Genomic DNA, 9,369 nt, shown 5'->3' on the forward strand with positions numbered 1-9,369 from the left:
ACCATCATTTGATGCAATACCTTGCCTCGTTGCAAGTCCCCCCACGTCATCAGCGCCCATCCAAGGTAAAAATAAATAAATAAATAAACTGTCTGTCCCCGGTCAGGTTGGGACAAATCGCGGATCTACCTTTCCTCGCCCCCGCCCTCACCCCCCCAACAAAGTCATCCTGACACCCCCATCCCGAGATAGGGATGAGTGCATCCGGGCAGGGGTGTATATTCCAGTTCAAACCCGTTGAACTGCGATAGGTTTTTTATTCTCCAATTTATCTGCTGCATTGTTGTCTTTATTGTTCTCACTTAAAGCACCCTGTCGCTATTCACGGTCCGAGGCGTCTTGTGCACCCGCCCCCCACCCAACACACACACTCACACACATACACACAAAAACCAGCTCCCCCCCCCGCCCCTTCCCGGGACGGTGGTTATTATTATTTCTCATACTTCTGCAGCTCCCACTTCCTCCCCGTGACGTTGATATCTCTGTCTCTCCCTCCCCCGGCGGTGCTGAACTTGCATGCGACCCCTCTCTGCTATTCCCGGGGAGGGGGGCGGAGGGGAGAGGAGAAAGGGGAAGGAGGCGGGCGGGGAGGGAGGGGCTGGGCCCATCCACCCGGTCGATCCCCCTAGGCCGTTCGCAAACTGGCAGGACCATTGGATGGCACCACCAGCTCCCCTCCAAACCTCCCTCCCAGGCCCAGGCCCCCGACCGGGCAGGCGTCCCGGAGACAGTCAAGGGAAGGGGGGCTCTCTGAGGTTCCATATGATGGGGGGGGGTGCGGGAGAGGGGCCGAGCCTTGAACGTGGTCTGGGAGGCGATGAAATTTGGAAGAAGAAATCCTTCCTGAAGATCCTTCTCGGGCCTCTGCCTTCCTGCCCCTCGAGGGCTCGGACCTGGGACTCTCACCCAGGGAGTGGGTGACAAACGGCCCCTCCAATCTCACCCCCTCCCCAAGAAAGCATCAGCCAACCTCCGGTCCGTCATTCCAAAACGCAGAGCTCCGCAAGGGATGAAGACCCGGAGAGAAGGGGGCGGTAGGGTAGGGAGAGGGTCGCTGCAGAAGGGCCGAGGGGGCTGCTCTGGGGAGGAGGCAGAGAGTCCGAGGAATTCCCCAACCTCGCTTCCCTTCCAGGCAGAGGTACGCCCGGTCCTCGCTTCTCGGCCACCGCCCCCCCAGATCTCTCCTCTGGTGAAGGGCGAGCGAGGAACGGTCGGGCCCCGAGGCCTGCTTCCAGCTCCCCATCGAAACTGAAAGAAGGCTGAGTTTCCCCGGGTTGTTTGCAGGAGGGACCCCCAAAATAATCATTCTTCCGCTGCCGGGCAGGGCTCCTTCGCCAACAATCACATCAGGACCCCCCGCCCCCCACCCCCACCCCCCAACCTTTCCCACGCAACTCGAGAGAGGGATGGATATTTCTTTTTCCTCTGGAGCGACGGCGACCCAAAAGTTCACCCCACTTAGGAAGAGCTTCCATTTTCTCCAGCAAGACCTCCAAATCTCCTTCATTTACCCTTCCAGGGGTCCGGGGTCAGACAAAGGCGATGAGCGGGATGGGAGCGGGGAGAGAAAACCCAAGGCAGAAACAATGAATTGACCCGAATAATGTGAGATTGGTTCTGAAAAGGCCCAGCGCTCTCTGGGAAAGACCATCCAAAAATACATCCCCTCCGTGAGATGCGCGTTTTCTCTCTTTCGGCAGAAGCACCCGCGGTACCTTCTATTTTTGTTTTGACTGCTTCCCATGTTTGTTTTCCCTATAGCGGTGACCTCGCCGCTCTCCTCATTACCTCTGCCAGGCATTCAATCTTGATGACTTATCGGTCTTGAAATACAGGCGAAGAATGACACCGAGAACTCCAAACGACCAAAAATAAACCTCTTTAAATTGGGGTAATGAGAAGACACCTCCCTCTTCACACCCACCACTCCTGCCCGAATCACCTATAGATCAGATAAAAAGAAGAGGGGAGAAAGTAAGACCAGAGAAAGACTCGAGAACAGAATACGTATCGTTTATTTATGAACGTGACCAGGACTTTTGACAAACTTTATATGTGCCGTAGATTTTTCTGGTTTTAAAAATACACCAAACTCCATTTTAATATATATTTATATATATTTATATATATATATATAATAAACACGCAACACGAGATTTCCATGTATCACACTTAAAAATAAAATACTCTCACCCACAAAAGCCTTCCACTTCCCCCACTCAAATTAGTAGGATTTCGAATTGAATCTCTTTACTTGTGTTGGTTTGACTTTTTAAAAAAAAAATATCGTGTGATTATTATCATTATGGTTAAAGCTATAGATTTTAATATGAGGGGGAGGGGACTCCGGCTGAGGGGCGACACCAGTGTATGCAGGCCTGTCTCTTCTCGGTTGTATGCTTTGAATGATCTCCGGTAAAAATCCGGAGATTTCCCTCTCACCAAACCCTCCAACGGCTAACGGGGGGCGGGGGGGGGGGGAGGGCTACCATGAAGCGAGGCATCCTTCCCTCTCCCACAACCCTCCTGAATCCGGAGGTCGAGCCCCAGAGACACAGGGGCAGAGATGGAAGCCGGGGGTGGGGGGCAAAAGGGAGAGGTTTTTAGCTTATCGCCTCAAAGGAAGCGGAAGAAAAAAGGAAAGAAAACTGCCGCTCGTGAGCAATTTTTTCCTCTGTTAACGAAGTCCCGTCATGGCAAGGATGTGAGCAAAAAAAAAAAAAAACACAATAACAATAAAACGTGGTATTAGCATACATCGGAGGGAGACACATTCACATTGCACAAGGCACCGCTGGAACAGAGAAAGGCTCGGCTACGGGTGTTAATATCAGTCGATAAAGCGAAATACTTGGAAAGCTTCTTGTAAATACCCGCCTCGGTTCGGTATTTATTCATTGTGCTTTGTATTATCGCGATGTCATTAACATACAGTACAGACGTTGTTGCTGCTGCTCTGAATTTTGCTCGGTTCTCCCACCCCAAGGAGACGATGGAAACTGGGACCTGCCGACTCTTCTCCTCTACCCCCACTCTCGACAGCCCACCGGCCCCGACTCCTTCACACTGTGCCAGCCCCTTCCCTGACCTGGACATGTGGGGTGACCGAGAACTTAGAGGATAGATAGGGCGGAGAAAGACGAACCTGGTGATTCAGCTCCCCAAACCTTCTCCCAAAAAGAATTAGAGTGCCCTGACTCCGCTAAGGCCCCGTCCGGAGGTGGGGAGGAGAAGGGAGAGCAGTGGAGAGTCAGAAAGACACCCCAACCCCTCACACAAATCGACGAGTGCAGCAACAGATAAAAAGCCCAAAGTCTACTACGGTGTTTTGGGTGGGAGGTTTTTGTTTTGCCTTTTTTTTCCCGTCTTCCTCGGGATGATTTTAATTGCACCTGAATAACCCAACGCGCGTCTCCCTTTCGGTTTTCCTGCTACTTGTGCCCCTCCACTCCATGCCCTTCCCTTCTCGTTCCCTTACCTGCCTCTCTCCCTGCTTCCCACCTCCAGGCACTCCTTGGGTCAGGCGTCCCCGGAGCCAAAGATAGGAGGAAGGGGCAAGGCCTAGCACATCCTTCCCTCAACGCCTGGCCAAGATCCAATCCCAGGCGAATCCTGGGAACACCTACACCTTGCTTTTTCTGCACGCCCCCCACTATTTCATCTAGACACAGTGCAGCAGTGGGGGGGGGGGTAGAGGAGAGGGGGGCAAGGACCGGCTTGGAGGTGGAGGAAGGGAGAGGGGTGTGCGGGAGAGGACAACAAAAGGCAAAGGCACAACATAGTTTGCTTGCTCTATCCTTGTAGATACTTAGAATACTCGAGTTTCAGCTTATACGGGCCGCTCCTAAGGCACGGGTTGATTTAATACTACAGCTGCCTGGCTCCTGGGGTTCCCTCTTTTCCTCAACACCCCCCCTTTTTTTTAATCCTTTCTTTTTCCCCCGCCTCCTCCTCTTCTCAGACTTCCAATCAGCAAAAAAGAGGGAATCGAACACAAACCCAAATCTGAGACGCACACAGAGAGGTTCGAGGCCTGGGGAGGGCGAGGTGGGGAGTGGAGGGGGGCGGAAGGATGGGGAGGAGAAAGGTTGGAGGGAGGAGAAAGGTTGGGGGGAGGAGAAAGGTTGGGGGGGAGGAGAAAGGTTGGGGGGGGAGGAGAAAGGTTGGGGGGGGAGGAAAAAGGTTGGGGGGGGAGGAAGGGGGGCGGCACCAAACCCAGCAGGTGGTCGGATAGGGCACCAGACGGTCCTTGTTCCGTCTCGGGCTGTCCCGGAATCAGTCTGATACAAAATGATGACCCAGACAAAAAAAGAGAAAAAAAGAAAGATAGAAGCAAACCCTCTCTTTCCACGCCTCCCTCTCCCCCTTCCCGGTTCCAAAGCGCCTCCGCACGGTTCCCCGAGCGAGCGCTGCGGGGGAGGAGAAGGCCAGACGGCGGTGCGGGGCAGGGGGCGTCGAGAGGAGGGAGGGAGAAGGTGCTTCACGCGCAGTTGCCCATGGCTTTGACCAGGGAGCTCTCGGGCAGCTGGCGGAAGATGCCCCGCAGCGTGTCCAGCTCCCGGGTGAGCTGTTCCACCCGCTTTCGCAGCCGGTCATTGTCATTGGTGAGCTCCAGCACCTTTTGCTGGGTCTCCACATTGCGCTGCTTGGCCTTGTCCCGGCTCTTGCGCACCGCGATGTTGTTGCGCTCGCGGCGCACGCGGTACTCGCTGCTGCTCTTATCCACGGACTTTTTCGACTTGCCCCGGTGGTCCGTGGGCATCATCTTGAGTCCCCCTCCGGGGGGCAGACTGTTCTGGTGCTGGGGGTGGTGGGGATGGTGGTGAGGGCTGGGCACGGGGGTGGGCGGGGGCGTGGGGTGCCCGGGCTGCAGGTGCATGGTGGTCTGGGCGCAGTGGGCGATCTGGTACTGGAGGTGCGAGGCCGGGTGGGGGTGCGGGTGGTGCGGGTGGTGCGGGTGGTGCGGGGGCGGCGGCTGCTGCGGCTGCTGCGGCTGCGGGGGGGGCGGCGGCTGCTGCTGCTGCTGCGGGGGCTGCTGCGGCTGCGGGGGCGGCGGCGGCGGCTGCGGGGGCGGCGGGTAGGGGTAGAGGGCGGACAGGGCCGCCTGCTTGGCCTCGTCCTCTTCCCGGGGCTCCTGCTTGATGACCAAGGGGCGCAGCCCGGGCGCCGGGATGCGCTCGTACAGGGGGTCGAGCTTGCCGTCCAGGTAGCCCGCGGCCAGGCAGCCGTAGATCTGCGGGTGGCCCCCCGGGCCGTGCGGTCCGTGCGGCCCGTGCGGGCCGTGCATGGCGTGGCCGGCCAGGTGCGCGTGGGCCGGGTAGTCGAAGTCGCCCCCGGCCAGGATGGCCTTGGCCTTCTCCTGCTGCTTGCTGTGCTGGAACAGGTCGGCCAGGAACTCGTCGTTGAAGGCGGCCGGGTCGATGTAGGCGCTGATGTCGATGGAGTTCTCGTTCTCGCAGATGTCGCCCAGCTGCTCGGCGGCGGCGGCGGCGGCGGCGGCGGCAGGTGTCGCCGGGGGCTGGGGCGGGACCGCGGCCTCCCGGGGGTAGCCGAAGGCGACGCTGCTGGGCTGGTGCGGGGGGCTCTGGAGGTGGCCGGGGAGGTGGCTGCTCATCGGGGGCCGGGACTCGACCTCGTAGAAGTTGGCTTGCTCCATGGGGCGGCTAAAATCTGCCGGGCATGGTGAGCGGAGGGGAGGCGGCCGCCGGGGTCCGGCCGGGCGCGGACAGCCAGTCCCCCGCGCCCCGGCCCGGGACGGCGGGGAGGAGCCGCGGGCGACGCAGGACCGGCCGGCTCCGTCTCCGGGGCCTCGGGCTCCTCCTTGGGCCCGGCCTGCTCCCGCTCCTGCTCCTGCTCTTGCTCCTGCTCCCGTGCCTGCTCCCGTGCCTGCTCCCGGGGCCTCCTTCCGAGCACCACCCCTTTCCCTGCGCCCCGAAATCGCTTAATGCCTTTGCGGGGTGTCCGGGCCGGTATATATACGCTCGCCGACCCGAGCCGGACATCGCCCCCTAGTGTCCAAAACGCCGCCTGGGCCCCTTTGGCCACCCCCGGCGGCGCCCGCTCCGGCGCCCTGGGTCTTAGTGCTTGTCGGATTGCTTCACCCCGGGACCCTGCCTCTCTCTCCCCTCTCCCCGGCCGGACCCCCTCCCCCGTCCCCCCTTCTCCCCCACACCGGGAACGACGTTTCGGGCAAGAGGAGAGGCGAGCGCAGGGGAAGGACGAGCGGGCCTTTATAAAAATAATCATAATGTTGGGATTCGTTAAGCGCTCACTCTGTGCACAGCACTGCTGGGGTAGATACGGGGTCATCAGGTGGGGCTCACAGTCTCCCTCCCCATTTTCCAGATGAGGGAACTGAGGCACAGAGCAGCTAAGTGACTTGCCCACAGTCACACAGCTGACAAGTGGCAGAGCCGGGATTCGCACCCATGACCTCTGACTTCCAAGCCCGGGCTCTCTCCACTGAGCTACGCTGCTTCTCTGTGTACTTTCCAAGGGCTTAGGGCAGTGCTCCGCACGCAGTAAGCGCTCGGGAAATACGATGGAGTGAACGAATGAACCCTTCCTGGAAAAAAAAAAACCCAGTACTAATAATCATGAATGAGGGGACCCTTCCTGGAAAGAAACCCCCAAATAAGAATAAGAATAATAATAATTAGTATGGTGTTTGTGAAGCGCTTACTATATGCCACGCACCGTACTAAGCGCTGGGGTGGATACCAGCAAATCGGGTTGAACACAGTCCCCTGTATCACGTGAGGCTCAGGGGGTCCGTCCCCACTGCACAGATGAGGGAACTGCGGTCCAGAGAAGTGAAGTGACCTGTCCGAGGTCACACAGCAGACAAGTGGCAGACTCGGAATTAGAACCCCTGACCTTCTGACTCCCAGGCCCTGCACACTGAGCGCTTGGACATCGGGGGTCGGGGGAGGGCGGGGAACGGCCGACAGGGAGCTGTGGACAATTGCTGGATATGAGAGAAGCCTCCGGCACGATGGTTCTTTATGGCATCGGTTCCGCCCCCTTCCCCAACTTCCAATCATTCATTCGGTCGTATTTATTGAGCGCTTACTATGTGCAGAGCACTGTCCTAAGCCCTTGGAACGTACAATTCGGCAACAGAGACAGTCCCTGCCCGACAACGGGCTCAAAGTCTAAACACCTAAACTTCAAACTCTTAAAAATCACCCCCATCGAACAGACCAGCGTGTTGGGCTCGGAGCTGGTGGGAAGGCCGAGGAAGCGCGCCCGTGGATGAGGAGGAGTCCGGGAAAACGTGAAAGGCAAGCCAAGCTTCTGGGCCGAACACGAATTCCTCCCATCTCGGCTCTGAGGCAAGGGAGGGAGGAGAGCAAAAAGCCCCCCGAGTGGCCGGAGGGGTTGTTCTGCTTGGAAAGTAGTACATCCCCTCCCATGATTGGGATAATAACCAAACGACAATAATATTTGATAAGCATTTACTCTGTGCCAAGCACTGGGATAAATACAGACTATGATCAGGTCGGACACAGTCCCCTGTCCCACATAGGGGCAACAGTCAGAGTAAGGAGGAGACAGGTATCTTATCCCCTTTTTACAGATGAAGAACCTGAGGCATGCAGAAGTTCAGTGAATTGCCCACGGTCACAGAGCAGGTAAGTGGCTGCGTACGATTAGAACCCAGGTCCTCTGACTCCCAGGTCAGTGCTCTTTCCGATGAGCTACGCTACTTCCGCGATGGGTCGAAAGGGGGGGAAGGCGGGGGGGGGGGGGAGGTCAGAGGGCGATAGGGAGCGTGGGCCAGCCGAGCGCTGCCCCTTCTATGAGACCAGGGCCTTAGGCCTCGCCCGCTGTTCTGGAAAGCGTCGAGCTCGTTGCGTTTAGGGATTGTCTGTCTTTATTGCTATATTGTACTTTCCAAACGCTTAGTACAGTGCTCTGCACACAGTAAGTGCTCAATAAATACGATCGAATGAATGAATGAATTCTAATGCACACAGAGTGGATCTAGCTCCCGTGAAGCCACCCTGCTTTCTACCCAAAACGATCCCCGTGGGGCCTGACTCCGAGACAGCACGGGCTAGGGAGTCAGAGGACGTGGGTTCTAATCCCGACTCGACCTCTCGTCTGCTGTGTGACCTTGGGCAAGTCACTTCCTTTCTCTGGGCTTCAGTCCCCTCATCTGTAAAATTGGGATTAAGACTCTGAGCCCCACGTGGGACAACCTGGTGACCTTGTATCTACCCCAGCGCTTAGAACAGTTCTTGGCAAATAGTAAGCGCTTAACAAATACAGTAATTATTATTATTATTAGCAGCAGGTAGCCGGGACAGATGGCTCTAGGACCCAGCAGGGAGCGGGATCCTTAGGGGATACCGGCTGCTGCGGGAAGGGATCCGAGAGAGACAGAGACAGGGAAAGGGAGAAAAGAAGCGAGTGTGGTGGGGAGGGGGCGGGAGCTCGATGCCCGATTCCAGCTGGCAAAGCCCACTCATCCTGATGTGCCAGGACATTAAAATAATAATAATGATAAAATGAATAATAAAAAAATCCCTCCCTCCACCCGAGAGGCGGTGTATCCCTCCAGAGAGCGAGCGTTTCGGTAGCTCAGCCCTGCAGGAACCAGAATGAACTTTGCGCTTCTCTTCGGGTTGGCGATCGGGCTGCTTTTCCCCGTCCCCCCTCCCTGCCGGGGGCTGGTCCTAGGGGCAACGGAAGGAGGGACAGAGGAGGCATTTAAGGGAAAGTCCCAACCCCTTGTCCCCGCCTAATACTCTCCCGAGCGCTTAGTGGAGTGCTCTGCACACTGTGAGCCCTCAATAAATACCATTGATTGATTGAGAAGCAGCGTGGATCAGTGGAAAGAGCCCGGGCTTGGGAGTCAGAGGACATGGGTTCTACTCCCGGCTCTGCCACCTGTCTGCTGTGTGGCCTGGGGCAAGCCGCTTCACTTCTCTGGGCCTCAGTTACCTCATCTGGAAAATGGGGATTAAGACTTTGAGTTCCACGTGGGACACTTTGATTACCTTGTATCTATGCCAGCGCTTAGAACAGTGCTCGGCACATGGAAAGTGCTTTACAAATATTATTATTATTAATAGACTATAGTTAAAGAGGTAGGATAAGAGTTTATTCTCCTTTCGGAATACTCCCCTTCGCTTAATCCTCTGAGAAGGTCCCGCTTGCTATCGCAACCTTTGCCCTCGTTGCAATAACTGTCCTCCCCGCGTGTTCGCGACAAGGGAAACCAGTAAATTGCTTTCCCTCCTAATCAGTTAATTCCGCCCCAAAGTACGGCATCTGATGGGGTTTCGGAGTTGGATGAAAGAGGTTTTTTGTGGGTCTTTTTGGTTTGTCTGTTTATTTGTCGTCCCTTCAGCTCACGGT

General features: G+C 56.8%; 1 protein-coding gene across 1 annotated transcript; it reads right to left on the reverse strand.

The window, feature by feature from the left end:
* Positions 1 to 4,158: 4,158 nt before the first annotated feature.
* CEBPA (CCAAT enhancer binding protein alpha) lies at positions 4,159 to 5,943 on the reverse strand. The gene is made up of 2 exons (XM_029074652.2): positions 5,070 to 5,943; positions 4,159 to 4,979 (listed from the first exon to the last, which is right to left on the reverse strand). The coding sequence occupies exons 1-2, from the start codon at positions 5,657 to 5,659 to the stop codon at positions 4,484 to 4,486; spliced, it is 1,086 nt and encodes a 361-aa protein (XP_028930485.1). The 5' UTR covers positions 5,660 to 5,943; the 3' UTR covers positions 4,159 to 4,483.
* Positions 5,944 to 9,369: the final 3,426 nt, after the last annotated feature.

Source organism: Ornithorhynchus anatinus, chromosome 11 (assembly GCF_004115215.2).
Source record: "Ornithorhynchus anatinus isolate Pmale09 chromosome 11, mOrnAna1.pri.v4, whole genome shotgun sequence".
Lineage (NCBI taxonomy): Eukaryota > Metazoa > Chordata > Mammalia > Monotremata > Ornithorhynchidae > Ornithorhynchus > Ornithorhynchus anatinus.

What these genes read in the sequence shown, in the direction of transcription:
- CEBPA (XM_029074652.2), bottom strand. Translation starts at nt 5,659, where the DNA reads ATGGAGCAAGCCAACTTCTACGAGGTCGAGTCCCGGCCCCCGATGAGC. An exon ending in TACCCCTACCCGCCGCCCCC is followed by an intron (nt 4,980 to 5,069) that starts GCAGCCGCCGCC and finishes GCAGCCGCAGCA; the next exon opens with GCCGCCGCCCCCGCACCACC.